Genomic DNA, 26121 nt, shown 5'->3' on the forward strand with positions numbered 1-26121 from the left:
TGATACAGTTTGTAGTTAGCATTTCTGACATTGAGCCATGAAGTCAACAAATGTAACTTTTTCCCCACACATTGTTTTCACAGATGTATCCTCAGGAGCCAATACATCATACTTACCAGCTGCAGCCATGAAGACTTATCCCATGTCAGACACAGGATTTGCCTCACACCAGCCAGAGTCAAAGGTCAGACAAATGTATGGACTTTTTTCTCAGGATTAGTTTACCCTCGGCATATAAAGCAAATTTTGTGACAGGCCTTCAGAAACGCTGGTGATAACGGAACAGTTGTCATCCTTGAACGTGAATCGAGCCATACCTTGATTGTATCTTGTTTCATGGAAATACTCAAAACGATTAATGATTATGTTTAACTCAGCAATAATCCTACGGTACTAGACTTTTTTTTTAGGTGCAGACTGATAGACTGATGATATGTTATCATATTTTATCTGTAGTTAATTTAACACTGCATTTTTTTTGGGGGGGGGGGGGGAATCTATAAGGTGGGTAATGAATGGGCCCTGAATGTGTTCTGCAACATGAATGGACCTGGACCCCCTTGTTGACAGCTGCTGGGGCCCAACGGGAGGCTTTGTCTGACCTTTGCAAGTCATTTCCATTCAACTTGATCGCCTGGCAGTTACAATGTTGGCTAAAAACTATGTGCTGAGATTTTTCATATAGCCTTATTTTACTAGTTAATGACTGTCCGACCCCCAGATGCAATTTAAGTGGCAAAATGGAGGTATTTAACAAAGTATCTTATGTATTGAGGAAGATGTTATGCAGCATATGTGAAATTATTCAGAATTTGGGATTTTAGTAAATGTTCTCTGCTGCTTTATACTTTTTATTGCAAATCACATCATCTGTTCCATTTTAGGCAGTGGGGCACACATTTCACATTTTAACCGCGTCCTACTGTGAAAACGTGTTTAAACTGTACACGACTCAGCTGTGTCTTTAATCGTCTGCCTTTCAGAACAGAAGCAGTTTCGTGTTAACTAAAGCAGCTGTCCACATGCGCTATGCACAGGCCCATGCTCTGGCTACATTGCATACATGTACTGTAACTGCAGAGCTAAGTGAAAGTGTTTATTTTGTACTTCAGAAATCTTTTTTTACTCTACTTACACATAACGAAGCCCTCATGTAATCACTGTCACTAAATATAACTGTTGTGGACATTGATGGAGGATTTGAAGGGTTGCTGCAGTTATGCTCCCATGACAGGACAGAGTTGGAAGAAGGAATAATGGTGGTTTAACGACGACAAACTACAAGCATTAGTCCAGATTGTTTTGTCCATATTACGTAAACAGAATTTTATTTGTGAAGTACTAAACAGGCAATTTTTCAGTTCTCTTAGTTGTATTGCTCGACCAGACAATATTTAAACAAATTTAACACGTGGATTACAGTGGAGGGTGCAGTTATAATAAGCTGTAGGAATGTGTAGTAAAGTTGTCAAAGTATTGATACATAGATACTTTTTCGATGCCACCTGTTAAAAACAATGTGTTAATTGTACATTCGATAGTATCAAACGTACTGAAGCTATAAAGAAAACAGATGTGCAGTCAGTTAATAATGACGTAAAGAATGTGTAGCCCTACAACACAGGGGGAGCATTTAATAGTAAAAATAATGTTATTCACTGTTAACATTATTACAAATGACTTTTTCTGTACCGGCACTGTGTGTAGGTCTTTAGTTAAAAGTTTTTTTGTACTTTTTTCTTTTGCAAGACCATATTAATTGAAAAAGCTTAAATGTATCTTGAATTATTTCAGGAATATTTTTACCTGTGTTTCAGCCTGATGTATTCGGTATCTTTGGACATTTTGGGATTTTCACAGAATGTGAAATCTTTGCATTTTATACAGTGTAAAGAGAAAATAAGTAAATATGACACATATTTATACAGATAAATAAGAAAGGGAAAAAAGATATAGCTAAAAAAGAAATTGTTTACTGAAGAGTAAGATTAAAATACACAGACATACATCCTGGGCCTCAAAGAAATGTATTTCAGATCTGAGAATAATGTATAATTGATGAGGGCTGATCCAGATTCTTCGGCCATATTATTTAAATTACATCCCTGTCACTGTAAAAACTGCTTCTTCCATTCCAACAAACAAGCTTTTTCTGTCAGCCATTTATTCTTTTCTTCGTTGCCATGGGAGCCTGTTTAACAGGAGCGTTAACTCAGTGATGTGAAAGTCATACGCTTCATTGGTTGGTTATTGACAACCGCTTTTATTGTATCAGCGGGAAAATATTTATAGGCTGTGCTACACAAGCTAATGTTAGTTGCTATAAACACACACCTGTCAGAGCAGAACAGGTGGGGCTTTACTGCGTGTTGAACAGAGAACACGCACACATGCACACGCATAACCACATGCCATGATCAATTGTGTACTTATTTTTTATGTATTAAGTTTTATTTGTGTATGTACACATTGATAATTAAAAGGTAAACACGTTCAACATATCACTTTAAGAAACATACTCTGGAAATCAAACTAAAAGAAAACCCTTTTGATGAAAACTGTATGTAGAAGTTCACTCTTGCATATGCCTGAACACATATATACAGGCATACACACATGCATGCTTGCACATACACAGCCCTCCTATTGTCCACCAGTCCAGCTTGAAGTAACACGGTAGCTTCATGTGATAACATAACTCAAGCGGAGATAAACACAGGATTACAGCTAACTGCTGTTAGGAGCACAGACCTTAAGACCCCTGGGTCACACCCCCAGGCGGCGGTATAAAGTTTCAGACTGGTGAGAGACTGGTAAAGCAATCTGACGGATCAGCGTGCGAGCACTCTGTGTAGGAACGTGGGGAGAAACTGTGAAACCAGACTGACCATCTCCCTGGATCCTCCAACATGGATCCTGCTTTGCACACATAAACAGACATATCCTGAGGAGAGATTCCAGCGTATGTCAGTCAGCATGCTGTTAGTGAGAAACAGGAAAGCACTGTGCGAAGTGGTTGTTATCCTTTACACTATTTAGCCCTACCTCAGTTAGGGCTAAATGGTGTTGAGATAGAGTTGAGAGTGTGCCACGGTGTGGCTGCACACACTATGGTGGGTAAAGCCATTACCTCTGTGGACTGTAGTGAAGAGTGCACATTGTCTCATCAGTAGATTTGTGGAAAAATACATTAGTTTTCTGTAGGCTTAATTCAGAATAACAACAGAAAAGTATGCGCCAACGTTATTATTATTTAGAGCAGACAAGGCAAATTAGCCTCAGTATGACAGAAGCGTATGTCACATATTTCTTCCTGTGTTTTGTTTTTTAATCCTTATTTTTCTTTTTTATTATTTCTTATTTTTAAAGTCAGTTTTTCCAAAAGGTTTGGTTCCCTACATTGAAAGTCCCATTTGCAAAGCCAGTTAAGGAGGACCTGGCAGTGTGTGGTGCCTCCTTGTGAGTAGGCATTGACATGGCGTAACTCTGCGCCTCTGGTTTGCGGTTAACAGAAACAGCTACTGTTCAAAACCTGAGCCAACCTTGACAGTGATATCAATGCTGTGGTCAAACCGTCTGGCCTGTCAGACACAGACGACATTTTACAGGTCAGGCATTAGTGAGTACAGTGAGCAAGACTCTTGTTCTCTCTAATATTCCAAGGACATAAACAGCCTATTCCTGGATCTGTTTATTGAGCCCAACCTGCATTGACCTTTATGTATTCTGTTGGTGGCACTGGCACTGGCACAGAGCTGTTGAAAGAATTATCACTCTTATATCTGAAGCTGTCGATGTCGTCTTGCTGGCCAGAAACCATTAAGTTGTGGCATAGAAATTCAGTTATCAGTTATCCAGATCATCTGTTGGTTGGGGCTGTATGAACAGTAACAGTCCACAGTCTGTGAATAGACATAGTTTGACTTGTAAAAGAGGTGTATCATTATCCCAAAGTAGCCTTTTAAAGGAAAGTCTGAGTCCTCAGTTTATTAACTGCTGCCCGTTTTGTCTAAACCAGCAGGTTTTTGTAAGATACAATCACACATAATTTATGGACTATTTCGGATTAGTACTTAATGTATGTTTTGAATACTGACACACTTCCCTCTGATTATGTTTCGACATGCATAGTAAAGTGATTTTGAGATTGTAAAAGTCTCCTCCTCCCCTTTATTCATTCTACTCTTGACGGCCATTGGACCCAGTGTGAAGTGTATGTTAGTGTTTGGCTTGCTCTGAACAAATTCCCTGTAAAAACAGAGACCCTGGCTGCTGGTCCGAGGTGGAATTAGGACCCCAGTCTGTCCCACACATGGAACTGTCTGTCAGGTCCATCGGCCAGAGAAGTGGGAAGAGGAGGAGGGGCACTGGAAAAACTGCAGTCACAGCACAATGGTTGCAGAAATAGGACTCCGTGAAATGACGAGCTGAATTTACTACTGCTCTGCAGTGATGTTAAAAGGAACATGAGGTGTCCAATGGTATGTCCACTGCCTAGTTTGATGATGAATATAGATAGATGAAATCAGAAAGTGGTGCTTGCCGTAGTGTTTTTAAACTTGTGATGTCTGGTAAATTGTTCAGTGGAACCAATGGGAAAAGTGAAACAACCACTAAAAATGTGTGTACAGAACACTAAAGAGGATGCATACTATACTAGACTTCTTCTCCACACACCTCTGAACCACGGCATTCAGAGTCCCTGCTATGATGGAGCTTCTTCAGTTTAACTTTGTGAGCGTCTGTTCTCTAAATTCTGCTTTGGATGGAGGTAGAGGTCAGACAACTTGGTGGTTGTGAGTCAAAAGAGGGAAAGAAGGAGGTAAACAAAAATTGTGGTTGAGCTGGGAAAAAGAAAGGATGAATAATAAGACATCTGAAAGAGAATGAAGAGAAGAAAAAACAGCAATAATACAATATCAAAAAACCAAAACGTATTAAATTACTTTCTCCTTCTCTGTACTGTCTCTGTGCAGCCTATTATGTGTCTCCATGTATAAAAGCATGATTAACTGGTCATTTATGCTCTTTGTTTTCCATTAAAAAAGGGGACAGACAAAGGGATGTGGAGCAGTGCAGGTCACTACACTTGGCAGCTTAGAGGGATTTGTGTCAAATGTGTGAAATGTCTGGGGACAGTCAGCTGACAAGTCTCTAAATCCAAACAAGAAAACTTTCATTATCACTGCTGCAGGACTGCCAAGGAGCTATTAATAGAGGCAGTGAGGTGGGCTGTATCAAGGAGGTGTGTTGTGATCGTGTTACATTGATGCTAGACAGACTAGCTTCCTACAGTACAGATTGTGCACAGATCTCACAGACGTTTTATCGTGTATGTTCGCCCACGTCAAAATCGAAAAAGAGATGCTGCAGCTCGATTCTTTGACCAGAGACAGCTCAGTAGGGGTTTGGCAGGTTTGCACACTACAGTTAACAACAGAGCAAAACCAGATGATCAGCCCACGATATACTGGTTACAGTGTTACTGTCGTGTTATTTTGATTATGGTTTGGTTTAAATATTGATATGCCATTATGAAGATTGTTGACCCAATTCAGCAACAGTTGTTTTCATGTTTAAAAAAAACAAAACGAAACATTGATTGTAATGTTTTTTTTATTATTTGCAGCCATTTCCACCCAGGAAGGCTACAGCAGGGCGAGTCGTTCACATCTGCAACCTCCCTGAAGGCAGCTGCACAGAGAATGATGTCATCAACCTGGGACTACCGTTTGGCAAAGTCACCAACTACATCCTCATGCGCTCTACCCATCAGGTACAATAATGTTACATGAACCCTATAAAGTGTCCAGGGTGACAGTCATCTTCTGTATTTTCTATATATTGCGTATGTGCTCCTGTACGTCCATGGGCTTTTATAACCAATGGCAGCGTCTTTAATTGCATACTACCTTGAGTCAAACTCCAGATCATCTTAAAAGTCTTGTGTGTGTGTGTGTGTTTGCACAAACTTTAGTGCTGGTGGGCTCCTGATGATCCTGCGAGTATTTTAGAAGAAATGTATCCAAATGCAAATCACCAAATTATCTCTGTGCATTGTTACAATCATCAACAGCTTTTTTTCTGCTGCAGCTGTTACGTGATATCATGTACTTTGTCATAACTTACTGGCTGTTTAACTACTAGTACATGACAGCTCACTCAGGCTCGCAGGTTTCAGTTATCAGAACTAAACTGCAACACTAATGTCACCCCTATCAAATTTATAGCATTCATACTAAAATCATGGTTTTGGTTACGAGGACTAAAGCGACTGTTCTGCTGATTTATTGTGGTCATGAAATGTGATTCCTTGTGATTTTCAAAGATTTGTTCGCATCCCAGTCTGACATGTGAGATGCGAAACATGTTTGTGCAGATGTCCTGCGAGACAGACCATATATCTGTCAGAGGGGGATTATTGTTAAAAGCAATTTTCTCTTCTCCCCTCAGGCGTTTCTGGAGATGGCTTATGTTGAAGCAGCTCAGGCCATGGTTCAATACTACCAACTCACTCCAGCTATGATTAACAATCAGAAACTTCTCATCAGAATGTCGAAGAGGTACAAGGAGCTACAGCTCAAGGTAAGACTGCAGCATGATGTAAACAGCTTGTCATAGGCTGCGTTAACCAATCACTGAACTTGAATTTCTCCTGTATGTAGAAACCAGGTAAAGATGTTCAGTCGATCATCCAGGATATCAGCTCTCAGAGGGAGAGGGATGAGATGCAAGAGATTGAACAGTAAGTCAACTTTCTGTCTTTGAGCCACCTATAAAGAAAAGCAAAGTGGAAATTCAGTGAGGTCGAAATGTCATTGATGATTTTTACCTAAGCTGAATCAAAATGACAACACGAAGTACAGCTCTCTAAGATTTTTACCCATCATCTTCCTCCAGCTACATGCCAGAGAGGGCACGCTCCCGCAGCCCAATCAGCCGCTCTCTGAGTCCTCATTCCCACAGCCCCAGTTTTACCTCATGCAGCTCAGCCCACAGCCCCCAGGGGGCACCGTGCAGGGGTCCGGAAAGAGGCAGCAATGGCATGGGCCCCCGCCGGGGCTCTTGGGATTGGTCATCGCACTTAAGACGGGGTGAGGATGAAAGGGAGAGGGATGACCCGTGGAGGAACGGGGGCAGCGTGGATGATGATCGGCCTAATGGACGGGTAGCTGACCGTCGGAAGGCTTACCAGAAACCCTTGGATCATATGAGCTCGAGATGTGTAGATGAGCGAGGAGGAGGAGGAGGAGGTGGAGGTGAAGGAATGAGGGGCAACAGAGACTGGCACCCACGAGGCAGCCCTCAAGGCATGTCCTTCAGCTCTTACAGGAACATTGAGGACGACTTCTACATGAAGGAACAAATGTACAAGTCAGACAAGCCACCCAGACCTCCGTACCAAAGACATGATCCAAAGCCAAAGAGGAGGGATGGTGGCGACTACCACAGCAGATCGAGGCATTCGGAAGTTGAGATGACTGAGGAGCCACCCCGCAGAGCAGTAGAAGACAAGAGGCCGAGTTCACCGGGCAGGGGCAGGAGCAAAAAGACGAGCAGGAGGCACGCCACTGCGGAAAAACATGAGAGAGAAAATGCTCCTGAAAATACTGTGAGTAAATGCTGCAAATGTGTCTTATTGTTGAATACCTGCTTTAAATGGTGCATCCTTCCAGCTGCTAATCGTTTCTTTTCCCAGGATCGCCAGTCAAAAGAAAAGTCTGTGTCACCTCAGCAAAGCAATAAGCTAAAAGAGGCTACTGAATGTAGTAAAAATAAAAGCACAGTAAGTCAGCATTCTGATCTCTACTCCACATTCAGACTACTTCAGACCCTTATTTAACCCCACAGATTAACCGTAAACATGGTCATACCCTCCTTAAAGCTGGAGTAGATTATTAACAGCTCTTTTCTTCCTCCATCCTAAGGTGAAGGAGTGGGAAAGTGGAGATGACACTGATGAAGAGTGTTGGTATCCTAAGAACATGGAGGAACTGGTCACAGTAGACGAAGTGGGAGGAGAAGATGATTCCATTATAGAGCCAGACCTCCCTGAACTGGAAAACGCATCCTGCTCCAAAGAGTCTGCAGAGGAAGAATCAGTGGAGGAGCACATTGTACCACTGAGCCCCACCTCGGAGGCGCAGGAGACGTCCAACGAGAAGTCTAACCAGGGAAAGTTCTGTGAGGACAGTGGAGACCAGGCAGAAGCATCTGTGACTGAGAAAGCAGACAGTGTTTTATCTGTAACCAGTCCTGAAGACCAGAAGCTCCAGTCACCACAGGGTCCAGTGGCTCCTGAGCCACCAGCCACTAACCTCAGTGACTTCCCCAGTGAGGAGTTCAAAGCTGCACTGGAGGAGACATGTTTAGAGGATAAAGCAATTAAAAGTGGGCCATCAGACGAGTCAATGGATAACCACATTTGTGCATCAGAGGACAGCAAAACCTTGGAAGTAGGACAGATCACAGAAGCAATCAATAATGGGGTTCAACACAAGGATGACAGCCTTAAAAAAGGTACTTTCTCTAGACAAGTCTAATGTATTGCCGTCCATTATATTATGTTAATCAGTTGCATCCTGAAGTTCAAAGAGCGAGTGGATGTTTTTCAAAGTTGTCTGTAAAAGTTCCCTCTCAGTGTTTTTCCTTGTTGCGCTGTGATGAAGGGATAGTGAAAAAGAGGGAATTTTGCTCCAAAAAGACTAACTGTGGAAGTTATCCCCTTGACTTATCCAGACTGTTGTATCCCGACATGAGCCTCAGCTGAACTCTCGATTGTGTCTTTACCCAGAACCAAACTCTTAGGCTGAAATCTGTTTAGGAAGGGATCTCTTGATGTCAACTGTGGGCAGGATGAACAGTTACAGCAGCCATAGCATCGGTTACATGCGGTGCTCAGTGCTTGCAGAGTTTCACAGACAATGTATAGGATGACAAAATGGTCTGCAGTTGACAAACTAATTATTACAACTACAGAATACATACATTGCTTGCATGAATGTTTGTTGAAAAACAACTTCTTTTTTTATTTGCCAAAGAATTCTTTTCACATATTTCCTATATTTCCCATAAGGCATCCTCCATAATTTGTAAGATTTGGTTCATCCTGCCTTTCTCATAATCTATATACCTTTTACAGAGATTGAGGCCCCCGCACCGTCTCGTGAGCAAGACAAAGCTGTCAGTGAACACAGCATCCCTTTGGGTAAGCATAACAGACTTTATCATCATTCTGAGTCTACCTTAACTTTACTCTAACTTTAAAAATACACTGAGCATAAATAAAACTGTTGAAGATCTCAAATTTAGTCCGCGTAGTTCTCATTTTGTCAGCAAATATCAGGTGATGCAAAAAGGATTCAACGGTAGCCATGATGATGAAGACCATATCAGATTTCTGTGGCTGGATTAAACTGAGACCAAGAGTCCTTGAACTGGTCTATATTTAATTGTTGCCACAGATACACGCTCATGGAGAACTGAGCCTGTGGTCTTAGTCGTAAAGATAAAGTATTATCATGGACGCCATTAATATGTGCACCAACAACCTGTTGCATTAGCACTCTAATTGGCTGGCATTGCTTGGCCACTTGCTGGCCTATTTCCACAGTCATGTTGTGAAATGCACCCCTGAGAGATGAATCCATATATTAGAGTTAGAATGACACAGCCAAGCATATGGCGAGCATTGGGCCTGCTGCATGGAGACTTACATAAGCCCTGGTGCAGTGCGACAGCAACAACAGACCACAGTCCAGACAGAAGAGTGTGGCTATTTCTGCTGTATGATGCCCCAAGAATGTGTGTGTGTGTCCAGAACAAACTGTCCATTGGTGGCATGGCTGAGACAAATTTAACACCGATGACTCATCTGGTTGTTGTTGTTGCCATTTTGTTAATTGTTTATTGTCGTGTTTGTCTGGAACGGAAGCTGGCAGCCAGATATGTGTCGCTGAAATGTACCTTGGTGCTTACCTGAACTCAAATAACACGTGTACATGTTCGTACTGTCTAATTTTTTTTTTTTTTTTTATTTGCTTGTTTATGCAACCATTTTTACATACAGGTGAGCAACAAGTGTCAACAAGAGTCACAGTTTGTGTGGTTAAGGACAGTTTTCTTGGTCCTCCATGAATGTCCATTGTCAATTTCCTTAGAACATGTCCTTGTACATTTTTCTAATTATGAAAGTTTTAACACATTTACACTCAACAAACACTCTTCAAGATATAAGCTTACACCCTTCATAGTTGCAGTTTATGCATCCATGTGAAGCAATCCTAAAAAGACAACTATATACATTGAGGTGAGGGAACTTGCTTATTGTTATTCCTACCAGGGATAGTAAGTTGACAAAAAGAAAGGAAAAAAAATAAAAAGATAAAAAAATATTCAGAGGGATTATATAAAGTCTGCTCGAGTCGGGGTTATAAAGTCGATCCATTTTTCTCATATTTGATAGAATTTAACCTTTTGGGTTCTCAGACAATAGGTGAGCTTTTCCATTTTGAATATTTCTAGAATAATACCATGCCAGTCCTCAATTGAAGGTGGTGTTGGGTTTAACCACTTCCTGGTAATGGATTTTTTACTTGCAGCTAGAAGAGCCTGGAGCAACTTTATGTCCCTCCTTAGTTTCAAACACACAACATGTCACAGATACAGATTTTCAAAGTTAAGGGGGATATGACATTTGAAGACTTTATCCAGTGTATGAATATCACTCCAGTACTGGTTCAGTTTGGAGCAGCTCCAAAATACATGGAAATGGTTTGCCTCTGAAGAGCCACATTGTCTCCAACAGGTTGCATTTGTGTTCTTGTATTTTTCTTGACATGGGGTCTTAAAATACCTTATGACATTCTTCCAACAGTGTTCTCTCCAGTCCATAGAGTTAGTTGAAGACCATTGAAAGTACATATCTCCCCCCACACCTCCTCAGAAAGCCTCGTACTGTCTAATTTCATGTAATCAAGGTGTAATTGTAAACGCATTAGTGTCTCAGCTGGCATTAGAGGTAAACTTGTTAATGGAAGGATATTCATTTTATCAGCATCAATCAAGTAAGACAGCAGTGTCCCACCCTCTCTAATTCACTCAGCACTGCAGAAAGTAAATTTGTGGTCATATGCAGATTACATTTAATCTCATGATTTCAGAGCTGATTGTTTTCACATACAGCACATCTTTCTGTTAGAGAGTGAAGTTCATCACCAAACAGAGTTCCCTTTTAATTCTGTTTCACTTTCAGTGATATTTGTATGTATTTGTTATATCGTGCTCTTTGATTTAGAACATTTTTTGTTGTCTAGAATCAGTCACATTGGCCCTGAAGAAGGTGGTGTAGTGAGGGTGCACCCAGAGAGCTCACTTTGTTCAGCCTGCCATTGACAGACGCATACTTTACTTTCTCTGTGTCATTGTTTTAAAATGCTTAAAAATGGATGTACAGTAAATAAAAGAAATAGGATATTTTATCAGAATCAGCTTTATTGGCCAAGTATGTGTGCACATACAAGGAATTTGACTCTGGTTTAAACATCGCACTCAATGTACCTGCATAAGAAAAAAGACATAGAAACAACTGAACCATACGTTAAGTAGTGCAAAACTATAAAATAAACAATATATACAATCCAATTTGTATTAATTAGTGCATACATAAGACATTTACAAGCATGTATTCAGTTGCAGTATTCATCGAGCTCTACTGCAATAAATGCCTTTTGGGAGAAGCCTCGTCTGTCAGGTGCTGATTCTGGGATGATTGAACTCTAATTGCTGCGTTTGCTGTCTAACAGGAGTGGAGTTCATTGTGCCGAGGACCGGCTTCTACTGCAAACTCTGCGGACTGTTCTACACCAGTGAGGACACAGCAAAGACCGCTCACTGCCGCAGCACTGTGCACTACAGGAACCTACAGGTACACACTGCACGGAGACGCTCTCTCAGTTTGCTCATTTTTTCCTCCCTGAATGTTTTGAGCATGCTAACCCTTGTGGGTGTAGATTTGTGTACCTGACAGTGAATGTTTGTACTGTATGCACATCTACAACATGTCTGCCTGAGCGTTTGCTCTCACTCTTTTTTACTCTTTTACACCAGCGAAAGCAGTATTGAAAATGCTAATCTGTAGTGAGGACACTGCTGCTGTGGTACACAGTCAGTGTGGTCTGGTAACAACATTTTTTACACCACCTGTCGCTGGGTTGATGAGCAATTCTTCACACTCATACATTCAGCACATGCGGCACTGCACCATGTAAACTGTGCAATGTTTTTAGACACTCAGCATAATAATCCAACTTGCTCTTTGTTTTGTATTTTAACTCTTTGCCTGCCAGATTGGAGTTTGACAGTATACGCAATGCAGTGAAATAACAGACAATCAGCTGAGGCAGCAGAAAAAATGTTGTCATTTATATCATTAATTTTGAGAATTTACCAACTGTTGAAGTCATTTATCAAGGAAAATGCTGTGGTCCTGCTTTCTCAAATTTAAAGATGCATATGATTAAATGTCTTTGTGCTTTGTACTGTTTGTTGGACACCTGGGACATCTGTTGGCCATTTTTACAATTTTCTGACATTTTATAGACTTATTGGTTATTGAAAATATGATTTGTTCAAGTTTGTTTTTGTTGTTCATCTATATATTTAGTACACAGGTAAATGAAATGTTGTTCCTCATGGGCTGAAGGTGCTACTACACACATAAGAATAAGAATAAAAAATAGTCAACTGAAACAGGATAGGAATAAAATAGAAGAGACATATAAAAAGCAATACTGTAGTTGTTACACTGAAATAAGATAATATAGAAAAGCTTTATCTATACCTGAATAGACAAGGTGAACAATTAAGTTAAAATACAGCCAAAACAATACAAAAACACACACAATAGTGGTGATTGGACATAGTACAAATATGATTCACAGCAGTGATGATGGACCAGTATAACGTGTCGGTGCAGTATATTATGTACATGTGCAAGACAAATGATATAATATAGTTCAGAATAATATAATATAGAACTTTACAATGTACATGATAGTAAGTAACAAATTAGTCAGAAATGAAAAATGAAGGGATGCAATCAGATGGGTAAACACAAACTCAGACAGATGTCAACAAAATCCTATCATACACACACACACACACACACACACACACACACACACACACACACACACAAACATAGACATCGCATGTAAACTTGCTGTATTAGGTTTCTGATTATTGGCCAGTCAGTGCCAAGCCATCTTGCATTTCTCTCGTCCCCGGCAGCACAGCTGAGGCAAGGCGGAGGAGCAGCGATTCCCTAACATTTGATGGATTACATTCCAAGAGGAAAAAACCTGTTTTTAACAGTTGTGCTGTCTGTCAAGGCTCAGTGTGTCTGTCTGCGTGTGTGTGTGTATGGTGTGTAGTGGTGTTTAATGGCTTTAGATTAGTTTTTGCCATTTTTCCCCTGTATATAATGTATTTATTTAATTTATTTACTGTAATTTTTCATCTTTTCTTCGACTCTTCCACAGAAATACCTGTCTCAGCTGGCAGAGGACAGTGTCTCCGGCGCGCTTGCTGAACCCTCAGCAGCACAGTGACGTACATCAGCTTGACCTCTCTTGTACAGCACACGGCAGAGGAAAGAAAAGATTCTTTCATTTGTGATGTTGTGATCTACAGCACAGAGAATGTGACACATGGAAGCTTGAGCATGTGGACAGTTGCACTGGCTTTGAGGTTTTGGGGGAGAGATGCTTGGATGGATGTCTTGCATGGACAATGTTAGCCTTAGACACTCTCAATCTTGTACATACCTGAAGTGTAATGTAAAGTGAGGCTGCAATATTTATTTATTTGTTGATGTTTATACATTTTCTTAAAGTGTTCTCATTGGATTGTGTGTGATGACATTTATTTGTTTAGTTTTTTGGGGGAATAGGAATGTATTTAAGATGATTTCTAATGACTGAGAAAAGTTTAACAGTAAGGGCTAATGTTAGTCCATTTGCTGAGTTAAATTGTACTCATCCTAACTACAGTACATTTACAGCTGCAAAATGACTTGAAATATGTGCCACTGAATTTTTCTTCTCAGTTACAGAACTGAGGCCGACTCTCAGGTTTGTTGTATTTGTTGAACAGATTTCGGTGTAAAGCCTATTACACGACATTTTCATTTTTATTTATATCTGGGGCTTTAAAGGGTCTTGCTGTTTTTCTTTTGTGTCAGTTTGTGCACTAAAATATCTGTCTGTCAGGTAAAATGTACATCATTTGGGTCGATAATGATGCAACTATGCCAAAGATCTTTTCTTGAAGTTTTATGTTGGCTTTAATTCATAAGACAACCCCAGTCATATCTGCCAACATATGTAATGCCTTAAATATTGAAGACCTTAAACTGGACCATGTTTTTAATTTATCAGAGTTAAAAATGCAATATTTCATGTTACAGTGATTTGCTCAGAGGGATTATTAAGACAGAATTTGTTTTTGTATACTGTGAATACTGATCCTGTGACGTTAATGATAGTGTTATTTTCTTTGACAAACTTTTCATATGATTTCTGATTAAATAAAAACTTGAATAAACATTGTAAACTTGTGTCAACAGGAATTTCCTTATAACTCAAATGAATATCTAACATATTGTGTATGCTATGTGGTGAGAGTAATACAATCACCACCCGCAGATGACACAGCGCTCCATCTTTCCGTCCATTTTCTGCTGTTGTTGGTCGAACTTGAGTGGGAGTGTTGTTAAAGAGTGCCCCCAAGTGTTGGGGCAAAAAACATCTGGGTGCTGCAACAAATAAATCTCTAAATAGATGTGTAAAGCTCAGTTTGTATTTTTAACATTAATCTTTTCCAAAATTACTGTGCTTTTTATTAAAAAAAAAAAAAAAGCAATCCAAAGTGTAATATTCTTAAGTGAAGTACCTGTTCAGGATGATTAACAAGCTTTGGCAAGAAGAACAGAGTCAATCATTATCATCATCATCATCATCATAATTAATTAACCTGAATGTTGGAGTTAATGTGTCAAACAGGCAGTTTCAAAGAATAGAGGGAGCTGTTCTACAGTATTACCGGTAGGGGGCAGCACGCTATCAGCCGCACAGAGCGAACAGAACATGCGAGAAGAAAATCCCGTGTTGCATTTTCATTGGTTCTTTGTTTTTAAAACCCCACGTACCTCCAGCCAATCAGAGATTGAAAACACAGCCCTACGTGTCTGAGTTGCTGGGTAGATAAAACAAAAACAACAGGGTTCGTGTCAGAGTTTGGAACGTGAAGCCAACAGACGGTCAGTGACTTTATTGTGAGATATTTCATCGACGGAGCAAAGGAGATAAAAAAGCATATTGTACATGTCAGTGTTGTCGAGGATTAAACGATTTTAACGATGTAGCTCAAAGATGTACTAGCAATTTAACGCTAATCTGGGGCTTCCACAACACAAACGACGAGTCAGCGGTGTACATCAAGGTCTTCAATTGTAACTGTATATTTAGATTATGTATATTAGCAGCAATAGCTTTATATGTGCAGTTAAGAACTCAGAGTTTGGTGTTTTGGTGCAGCTATTCCTTGTGGCAGCGAACATTGAAGCTAACGTAACGTTAGCCATTGTTTACCAACACTGTGACTTTGAATGGGTGGGGGGAGGGGAGGCTGCTGCGTCGCACCGTGTCTGGACATGTTATCAACGCGTGTCTTCGTCTAAAGTTTCTCTTTCCTCTTCAACATTGCAGGCATCATTTGAAATAAACTCCTCTTTGCACGCTGCTCTGCTGCAAGATCTCGTTTCTACTGTAAAACATGGCAAATGACTGCGAGGCCTGGCTGAACGCGAACCCCGTCGGTAAGTGAGAGCCTGTCACTGCGATGTAAATGCTTCATCAGCTGCCTCTGATGTGGGGCACTGGGACTTTTTCATGCGGAAGTGGTTGACGGCTTGTTTCTTGCACTGCCTGAAGTGTTTGGCGTTGTTGAATTCGCACATTGGTTTCATTCTGCTTCTTATCTTACGTGACTATTAAACCAGCTGCGAAAAGCGTCTGTCATCTTTAACATGAACCACACTTTCCCTTGTGATCCAACAGAGGCCGGGGACCTGAGCGACTCCTTTGCGTCTGGAGATGAAGACAATCGAGAATTAGTTATGGGCAACAAAAACATCAACAACGAGATCAATGGCAACTGGGTGTCCTCATCCAGCAACAGCATCCATGAAGCGCGTCTCAAGGCGAAGGCCAAGCGGAGGCTGAGGAAGAACTCCTCCAGGGACTCTGGCAGGGGGGACTCTCTGAGCGACACCGGGGACGTGGTCAGGGGAACCTCGGTGGCACCCACCAGCCCCAAGAGCAAGCTGCTGGACAGAAAGTCTCGACTGGGCAAGGGAAGAGGTCTGCCAAAGAAAGGCAAGAGGATGTAACATTTTTATAAATGAAGAAGTCAGTCCAGTTTTTTTAAATATGGCCGTATGATTATGTTTTATTGCCATGCAACACTGTGATGCCAGAGACATCAAATGTCTCAGTTTCTCTAATTTTCAAAGGATAACCATTTGCTGGTCATTAACACAGGCGAGTAAGAGGCAATCACAGAGCCACTGACATGTCAGTGCTTCAAAGGGAAAGTCTTTGTCACAGTGTGACCTCATGTTGCCGTCAGCTGGTGGCTTTCCTTCGAGGAGCCATAAACCAGTTGGCATGTACACAAATGGCTTGGTGATATCACACCAAACACTTGCAGTCTGCTCAGCCAAGCTTTTCTGGAAATTTCCATTAGAGGTCAAGGAATAGTCATGGCAACATTTGTGCAACCAGAAGTTAGTTTCGTCGGAGATATTCTGTGCCTGCGTTGGGTGGGATGTGAATATTTCACCATTAAATCCTACAGAGGCAGCTGGCTGCTACCATAAGGGAAGATAAATGATAAGTTACTTTCATAAGGTCTGTGGAACATTTGATTTTCCTGTGCATGACTTAGATTTGTTAACTGTTTTTGATTCATTGAAGTGAGATGCTCTAGTCCACTAGGGCACAGCGATAGCTATCGATAAATACTTATCGGTGTGATAATATTGCTTAATGGCTTGCTGTTACCGTGGCTCCTCATCCACTTTACATAACAAACCACGGATCGCTCCTCTGACCTGCCTTCTCCTTGCTCGTCATTATATTTAACAAGCAATTGTGATGCATCACAAGAGCCTGAATAGATAAAAATTGATCAAGTGTCCACATCTTCTGATAGTCCGGCTGTTTCACTCTATGCGTCTGCATTCAGTGATCTAAGCGTGCATGTGTGTGTGTGTGTGTGTGTGTGTGTGTGTGTGTGTGTGTGTGTGTGTGTGTGTGTGTGTGTGTGTGTGTGTGTGTGTGTGTGTGTGTGTGTCTGCCCCAGCAGACTGCAGAACAGTTCAGTCACTGTGCTCTTCCCATGGGCAGTGGAACTGGAGCAATTGTAGTCTCTTGGCACCGTGTCTGGAGGTTTTACTTGTTACATAACACAATTGCCGTGCCAGTGGAGCCCTGTTATCTGAGCTTTCCTGCATTAAATGTTCATGCATTGCATTTTTGAAAGACAAACGCAGTGGATGTGCAGAATCTTTGTTGAGAGCGAACAAGAACGCCTCAAAGTGGGACGGGTTCGCACAGCCGATGTGGGCCGAGCTAAATATAGTGGCATGTCATATGCCACATATCGAGCTGGGACTAATGGAGGTTTCGAAGCATGTGACACAAGCTGCTTGGTTCAGGGCTTCTTAAACTGTCTGCAATCTGCCAGCGCTGACCTCAGACCAAGCAGATTTGTTTGTGTGACACATTCAAAGGCATTACCTCCTCAAATAGAGGGATTATATCACAGCATGTTGGGTTCTTGTGTTAAAGAATCTATCACGGGAATTAGTACAGATTACACACACACAGACAATGCTCTGTATATTAGTAATATTACTGTAACACCGATAGTATTACATCTGTGGCCAGTGGACGAGCTCTTCATGAAGTCAGAGATGTGCTGCGTGTGAGGATGTGCTTAGAGTGATTGTGGGGTTGGTTTGGATGCAGAGCTCTGACACTAAGCAGATCATCACCTGAGTAAAGCACAGAGCAGCTGTCTGTACATTTAATGTTAAATCACTGGTTGACATTTTGTCAGAACGAATCTCACATTTCTTGACTGTCATTTCGTTCTTGGTGCTAGAACTGAACCTACACTTGAAAATGAATCAGTGAGACCTGACACAACGAGGCCTGCAATGAAAACATCCATGACAACAAAACATCAGGCTCTTAGTGAGAAAATGTCGTATTGGGTTTAGTCTGACAAATGTTGCAAAAGCACTTGAGATACGAGATGTTTCCCTGCTCTAGATGAGGTCACCTTTCTGTTTCTCTCTCAATATTTGACACCATGCTCTGTAACCCCCACCGTCCTATTATTACTACTGAAAAGGGTTTGAAGGTGTTTGTACAAAACAACTCATCTTTCAGGTAACCAAGACATGTGTGCCACTAAATCTTTGGAACATGATGCTGCTCATGGCTTTGCTTTTCTTCCATATATCCTTGACATGTGCGAATGGGACGTTATCAGATATCATGTCTAACATTGTCAGTGACCTTTGTCTGCAGGTGGTGCTGGAGGAAAAGGTGTATGGGGCCGATCTGGTGAAGTTTATGAACCGGAGGAGGTCGATGAGAAAGACCCCAACTATGACGAAGCTCAGGTACTGACTGCGGGGTTGATGTTGTACATCTTCATAATGTGTTTGAATCAGCACAGTCACTGGGAAAATCTAATGCGATCCAGTGCACAAGCCTGCAATTAATAGTTCTCATGTGGAGACTGTAATGCTGTGGTGTGGCCACTGGATCTCATCACACTCACTGTAGACACTGTTTAGAATTCCACCAGATGTGCTGCAGCACATTTCAGAAGTATCCCACAAGCGTCTCTCTGCTCTGCTTAACGTACGTGACTAGTTTGTTTTTGGGTCAAACTGCGCAGGGCAGATTAGATCGGCAGGAAGTCAGATAAAGGGACAGCAGAGAGAATCTGCTCAGTTTTCAAAATAAAACACCCTGTGCAGAGTCCCGAAGCACAAAAATGAAGGTAAAATTAACAAAATCCGAGCAGGTCAGGCAGGCAGAATGGTCTGTTTCTGAAATGTTTCCGGTGGGGTGTGCAGCCACGTGGACATAATAACTGTGTTCTTTAAGTAAGTAATCTAGGCGTAATATGTGGAGTGTGACTATGTTTTGACAGGAAAACTGTGTGTATGAGACTGTGGTTCCCCCGCTGGATGAGAGGGACTTTGAGAAGACAGTCATCCCCATTGTGCAAGAGTACTTTGAACACGCAGACACAAATGAAGTAGTGGTAAGGAAACAGCCTTTAAATCTGCCGATAGCAAGACTTGAACACAACTTTAAAGGCCGTGCCAAGTTGACGCCTCTCTCTACATCCAGGAGCTGCTTGCAGAACTGAACCTGGGGCCCATGCGGAGCGAGGTGCCCTCGCTGGCTGTGTCGCTGGCCCTGGAGGCCAAAGCTAGCCAGCGGGAGCTCACCTCCAGGCTGCTGGCCGACCTGTGCGGGCCCGTTTTGTCCCGCAGCGACATGGAAAGTTCCTTCGACAAACTGCTCCGAGAGCTGCCCGATCTGGTCCTGGATACACCCGGGGCCCCACAGGTGAGTCTCCTGGCGATATGCGTGTGTACACCTGTAGCTCAATTAGCAGCTCATTTGCAAAAATAAAGCGAGGCCCTGGAACTACTGTAAATCCATGTCATATACTCTTTTCTTACTTGTGTTATGTGTTTTTGTTTTTATTTTTTTGCCACGTCAGACATTTTAGCAAACTGATCAAGAGAAGTGGCTCATATCTGTAAATAGTAAGCACACAACATTACAACATAGGCTTTCTATTTGGGTTTTAACTTGGTCTGTGGTGAAGCAAAAACAGTGTGGTTTGACGTGTGAGAGAGAGAGAGAGAGATGGTGTGTGTATACTTTCCTTTTCAGCCTGCACAGACATGAGATCTCTGGCCATTGTCTGTCTGCGCTGGCAAAATGCAAGCTCAGCGAAGGACGCTCAAAGGGTTATCGGTTGCCCTCCCCCCACAGCCCTCCTTTCATCGCTTCATTTGGGCTCTATAGTCATTTCTCACGGTTCTCTGTGGTTTTAAAGAGGCATAATGACTCGGCACTGCCCCCACCTCCTTCCCTCTCCCCCTCTCTCTCTCTCTCTCTCTCCCTCTCTCTCTCTTTCTCTCTTTCTCTCTCTCTCTCTCACACACACACACTCTTGTGCCTGCCGGTCTGGCCGCAGCCATGGGTCAGATGAGATGTAGCTGCCTCTCGTCTGAACAGGAACAATGATCAGCGATGAGCGCAGGCTTTGTGGAGGCCAGAAGAGCAAAGCCAGCTCTTTTCGTTTCTCTAAATCATGTGCTCACACTACTGTAAACAAACACACATACGCACACACACACACATGCCACACAGGCCACTGTCAGACATCTGTGATTTCAGTGTTTCTGTGGGGCCTCCAGTGCTTCAGACTGTGTAACAGCAGTGTTACAGATCTTTGCTCGTTAACTTGATTTTTGTTTGTTTGTTTGAATTTACCAAGTTTTTCTTAAAGGAGCGGATGAAATTTGTGACGTTTTATTTATTCTCATGCAACAAAACCAACAAACACAGAGTCACTGTCTCCCTGAACAAATGTTCATTCCTCACTGCATTCCTGAAATGCCCCTGCACAGAATAGTGCTGTGTTTTAAATGTCAGTTATTCATGAGCACGAGGCCCTTGACTTTGGGCTACAGGCTGCATCCCTCACCCTCTGACTTTGACCCTTTGTCTGTCAAACTGCGCTGTGTTCGATGTGGTGCTTTGCATTTTGTTCCCATTTGTTTACATTTTTTACCCTCTTTTGTGTTTGCTTTCCAGCTGGTGGGTCAGTTCATTGCACGTGCTGTTAGCGACCAAATATTGTCCAAGAGCTACATCGAGGGCTACAAAGGCAGAGTTGACTGTGAATACACAAGGTGTGTGTGCTTTTTAATTTCGGTCTCCTTTTTTACGCTCTTATCATGAAAGTCTTTAGAGATTACGAAAGGGCGTGAAGTGTTTGCAAGTGATATTGACTGCTGAAGATAGGAGAATGTTCATTCACCAATATCATACAGAAGCTTTCATGTATCTGTAATACTCATAGCGTTAAATAAAGCATAAAGAGTGGCCACTTTCAGGAGGGAAGGTGAGAAAGAACATGAGAACCTGAACTGTTCTTTGAGTTTTGTGTGTATGCATGTAAACAAGAGAAGAGTTGCATTAATAAAACAAACCAAATTAAGATGTTGTGAGTTTTCTAGATCACAAATAAGAATAAGGTCAGACCAAACAAGTGTTTGTGTTTCAACTACCCCCCACAAACTTACTCGTCTTTTCTCTTCCAGAGCGGCATTGGACCGGGCGGCGGTGCTGCTGAAGATGAGCCTGGGTGGCCTACGCATAGACAACCAGTGGGGGACAGGTGGGGGCCAGAGGCCTGTCACACAGCTCATCAAAGAGGTAAGTTACATAAAGCAGACGTGAGGAGACACTGGTAGTAGACCATGTCTTCGTTAGCAGTGTCAATTTATTTATGTTTTTGTATTGTTGTTTTTCATTTGTCTTTCTTCGCAACTCTCTGTAGCTGTAGGAAAAATGAACCACAAGCTTACAATTGTCATTTCCTATTCTGTGTGCTGTCAGATGAACCTGCTGCTGAAGGAGTACATCCTGTCTGGAGACAGCAAGGAGGCTGAGAGATGCCTGAGGGATCTAGAGGTTCCCCATTTCCACCACGAGTTTGTCTATGAGGTAAAGTTTGAAGCAGAGCGTCCCAGCTGGGCCTCAACTAAAATATAATTTGTATAACTCCTAGGAAAGGTTGTTAGTATTAATACACGGCTGTGAATATTTCTGCTATCTCGCTCAGGCTATAGTGATGGTGTTGGAGTCCAAAGGAGAAAAAACCTTCAAAATGGTTCAGCAGCTACTCAAGTCTCTCTCTGCCTCTTCTGTCATCACTGTGGACCAAATGAGAAGGGTAAGGTGCCACCTGGTGTTTGAATCAGGCACTGCACACGCTAATTTATATTCATTTGTTTACATACAGTGTTCTTGTGTTCCTTCACAGGGCTACGAAAGGGTTTATATGGACATTGCTGAAATCAACATCGATGTCCCTCGTGCGTACTTCATCCTGGAGCAGTTTGTCGATAAGAGCTTCAGTATGGGAATCATTGATGTGAAGTTAAGAGATCTTTGTCCCTGTCGGTAAGCGCACGCTGCTGATTTTGACACACCACCACACTCATCTCTTTTTGTTGTTAATGTGTTGTGTCTCTTGTCAGGGGTCGGAAGAGATTTGTCAGCGAGGGAGATGGTGGTGTTGTCAAAGTTGAAAGCTTCTGAGGAGCCCTTTTGTATGTGCCAGTTTTCCTGAAAAGACGGAGATAAAGCTACATTTTTACTTGCATATTTTTCAAAATAGTCGGGTACAATTTTTCCCAGTCAAAAGAATGTACGTTTCGGAAATTGAGGTGAGGTGAACAAAAACAAAACTGCACTTTTGATTGAAACTGAAGTAGATCGCTTTCTCCAAGGTGTTTCAGTATAAACATTTCCATAAGCTAACCCTTAAAGTGCCACACCTCTCAGTGTCAGTCATTCCACGTTGTTTTGTACAGTATTTTCTTGATTTCACTGCCACTCCTTTTGTGTTTTCTAGAAAGCAGTGTTTGTACAGAGATGACTGGTTTGTGTCAAGAGCTTTATAAAGGGGTATAAAAAAGGGGGGGTCAAGTGCAAGACTGGCTCCCTGACTAGCTGCTGTTTCTATGCTGTGTTTGACCTTTTTTTTTTCTTTTTACCCTTTAAATTGCACAAAGATGTCATTATTGAAGGTGTCGAGACATGAGTACAGTGCAAAAACAAATACCAGTCGGATAACTTCACAAAATGGTGTTTAGAGTGTTTATTTTTATATCTGGGGAATACTGGTGTGTGAAATGTACCACGTATTGCTCCTTGTTTGTTCATTAAATCAATATTGAATAATCCAAGACTGTTTTTGTGATGTTGTCATGTTAACACACAATACTAATAACATGTTACAACGTGCAACTTAACACTACTTTCTAGGACTTAACTCTTTAATCTGACACATTAATTGCTTTACCCTACAATGACTCAACAAGAAGGCAGTTAACTGCCATTTTCTTGTGTGCATTCATGCCAAATTACAAATGCAATAATACAAATAGAAAGTCTAAAGTCTTAGGACTTAGTGGCTAACAGCACTGGGAAAACTGGCAACCACCAGATGTAATCCTGACTAATAACATGCAGTAGATCATGCATGAATGACTAGCTCAGGTGACTACACTCCCAGCTCTTCCTGAGCTGATCTGCTCTGAAGCCGAACATCGCTGACTTCTTGGCCTTGCACTCCACTGTCCCTACAAATGCTCATTCTACCAGTGCTTGAAAAAGCTGGGTTTGTGCCATCCATCAAGAGGAATTTTCTGCCAATTTGACCGTTCCTGCTGTTAAAAATCCTCCATAGGGAATCTACTGCGACTGCTCCCTCATTGCCAGTTCCTGCTGCTTGACGGCCTCTTGGGCCTCCATCTGCATCTTCTCCAGTTTCTCGAGGGTGACTGATTTGAGTGGGAGCAGTTTTGGCTTGCACAGAATCATGGTAGGGACATCTTCCATGGAAAGTTGCCCTGTGGATGTTGCCAAAACACAAAAAAAGGGTCCACATGAATTCTCACATTTAATCAACTAATCTTGGCTTAAATGCAAATGATAAGACTTGGCTGGATTGTTGCTGTTTTTCACAAAAGCCTCTTGCATTATTAGCAGTGAGAAATGTTCTAGCTTCAAATAAACTTCTAAATAAAGTACTGTGACTGAGAGCAGTACTTCCAAGGAGGTCCACAGTTACAATTGTGTCACTCTGGTAGCCTGCGACCCCCAGGATTTTAAAGGTAGATGCAAACGGGAGGCTTGTTATATCTGTTGACCCTCAGCTGTAACTCATTATGCAATCACTCACCAATGTTTTACATTTCTGTTGCACTGATGGTCCGTTTTTACCAATCACTGTCACTGCATGAAACATCTGGACATTTTACACATCTGGTGCTCTGCCCCTGGACTGCTTGAACACATTAAAAAGCATTGCCCTTTTAAAACCACAGACATATTGTTATCCTGCTATGGTGCAACAATGTAAATGCTGTTGAGCGGTGAAAGAGACTGTAAAGAGGGAGCACACAATACTGAACACCCACTGACTAATTTTGCGAGCTTTTGCAAATTTCTAGACAGTTTGTATGTTGTATTGAGCTCCACAAACAATCTTTTGTTTGTGACTACTGCTGTCCAAATAGCTGACCATTGTGGTACAGACCTTGTTTAGGCAGAACTTCTCTGAATAGTGTCTTGACTTCGGGCATTGTGTCTTCTGAGTGCTCGCTGAAAGGTAAACATATGAGTTTATTACATTTAAAATATTTTGTCTGACGTATATTCATGAAACCCAAATATTGAAGGGGTAGTGTACTTAATGTCTGCGAATGTAAGCAACACTGCATTCAGGACAGGTTGGAGCACAAGCTTGATCTTAATTTAACGAAGATTAACTTAAGCATATTTACATTCAGAAATTAGTTAGGTAAAATGTAAAATTTTGGTTGCAGACAAGTGTATGTGCGTGTATTTCTTATTTTACAACACAGGAGAACTCGAACACAAATTACGGAAGGCCATCCTAAAGGAGAAATAACTTCGCATCGCTGATGTCCTGTGGTATATTTGAAATTTAGTTAGAGGTTGCAACATGTCGAAAGTTCACTTTTCTATTCTATTTGGCTGGGTTGATGATTGACATTAACATTAGTGAGTCTGCATATATAACCTTTCATCTTAATACACAGTGACTGAGTCGTTGGGCTAGCTTTAAGATTGGGAGCAAAAATTCTTGTAATAGCTTGCTAAAGGTAACGCTAGCTAGCATCTAGCTAACTAACGGCAATGATGGCTTTCTATGAGTGAACTCCGAGTCAAATATCGTTACTACTGATGACAATATACTTCAATATCTTTCCGTTGTCGTTTTCGTTGCGCTGTGTTGGCGTTAACACCTTGAAAAATAAATACTGCTTATCAAATAGAGTTCTTGGTAATCTCACCTTTAGCACCAGGAAAAAGATTACAGCGGTTGTCAAGCCAACGCTTCCGTAAAAATCATATGACCTTCTTCTTCGCTCTATTTCTAGGCACAGGGGTTTACTGACATCTACAGGCGGCTCGTGAAAACAACACAATTAAAAATCATGACTGTAATGTTTGATCTTTTCACTGCTAATTAGTTTCATGAAAAGTTTTGCATAAATTAAATATATAGAACAAATAAAATTAAATATACACAACAAATAAAATTATCATTTATTCCACAGGCTACTTCTTTTTGTTGCTATTATAGCCTTCATGTGGGTTTCATTTAGGATGCTTAGAGGTTGACTGATTAGTCACATAAAATCTAAAAAAAAAAAAAATCATTTCCAGTGATGAATAAGATATAAAGTCGCATGTTTTTAAGTGCTTTTATTAATTTTATTTATCATATTTATGCAGTCATTCAGTGGTAGAAGGTAAGTACATTTACTCAAGTACTGTTCTTTATGAGGAGTCTTGAGCAACTGGAGCTTCACTTGAGTATTTACATTTTGCTACTATTATGCTCCTTTATACTTGAACTCTTCTGCATCTCAGAGAAAACATAGTTTACTGTTTACTTTACTGTTTACTCTTGTACCTTTATTTGACAGCTACATTAATAAATAACTGCACAATATGTAATAATACAAATTTGTTCAAGCTCTACCAGCTGCAACATGAACAGGTTACTTGCATGTTAATGCATCAATAATAATATCCAATAGTATAAAATATAATAATATAAGCCATTGAAAAGGACCATTTACTTTTACTTTTGACACTAAAGCTTGTACATATTAGCATGCTGTTGTGT

General features: G+C 41.3%; 2 protein-coding genes across 3 annotated transcripts in view; both read left to right on the top strand.

Annotated features, from left to right (window-relative positions):
* rbm20 (RNA binding motif protein 20) overlaps positions 1-13642 on the top strand; it is a 45877-nt gene extending 32235 nt beyond the window's left edge. Inside the window, exons 5-14 of the mRNA XM_070986657.1 lie at positions 84-184; positions 5630-5776; positions 6454-6585; positions 6666-6745; positions 6901-7612; positions 7700-7786; positions 7929-8520; positions 9143-9208; positions 11805-11926; positions 13542-13642. Coding sequence (XP_070842758.1) covers positions 84-184; positions 5630-5776; positions 6454-6585; positions 6666-6745; positions 6901-7612; positions 7700-7786; positions 7929-8520; positions 9143-9208; positions 11805-11926; positions 13542-13610 — 2108 coding nt within the window. The 3' untranslated portion in view covers positions 13611-13642. The remainder of the gene's footprint in view (positions 1-83; positions 185-5629; positions 5777-6453; positions 6586-6665; positions 6746-6900; positions 7613-7699; positions 7787-7928; positions 8521-9142; positions 9209-11804; positions 11927-13541) is intronic.
* Positions 13643-15233: 1591 nt separating this feature from the next.
* pdcd4b (programmed cell death 4b) lies at positions 15234-23143 on the top strand. Of its 2 annotated transcripts, none has more exons than XM_070987602.1 (12): positions 15234-15319; positions 15768-15877; positions 16119-16436; positions 18660-18754; positions 19294-19407; positions 19497-19718; positions 20982-21079; positions 21491-21605; positions 21789-21896; positions 22015-22125; positions 22216-22355; positions 22433-23143. In XM_070987602.1, exons 2-12 carry the CDS (start codon positions 15835-15837, stop codon positions 22491-22493), a joined length of 1425 nt encoding a protein of 474 aa, XP_070843703.1. In that variant the 5' UTR covers positions 15234-15319; positions 15768-15834; the 3' UTR covers positions 22494-23143. The 2 variants fall into 2 exon arrangements, with proteins under 2 accessions (XP_070843703.1, XP_070843711.1); XM_070987610.1 differs by lacking the exon at positions 15234-15319 and adding an exon at positions 15364-15385.
* The last annotated feature ends 2978 nt before the right edge of the window (positions 23144-26121 follow it).

Source organism: Chaetodon trifascialis, chromosome 2 (genome assembly GCF_039877785.1).
Source record: "Chaetodon trifascialis isolate fChaTrf1 chromosome 2, fChaTrf1.hap1, whole genome shotgun sequence".
Taxonomy (NCBI): Eukaryota; Metazoa; Chordata; class Actinopteri; order Chaetodontiformes; family Chaetodontidae; genus Chaetodon; species Chaetodon trifascialis.

Excerpts from the sequence above, each read along its gene's own strand:
- pdcd4b (XM_070987602.1), top strand. The coding sequence starts at position 15,835 with ATGGCAAATGACTGCGAGGCCTGGCTGAACGCGAACCCCGTCG. Across the intron at positions 19,408-19,496 it reads CAGACACAAATGAAGTAGTG|GAGCTGCTTGCAGAACTGAA; the intron begins GTAAGGAAACAG and ends CTCTACATCCAG. Across the intron at positions 22,356-22,432 it reads AGAGATCTTTGTCCCTGTCG|GGGTCGGAAGAGATTTGTCA; the intron begins GTAAGCGCACGC and ends GTCTCTTGTCAG.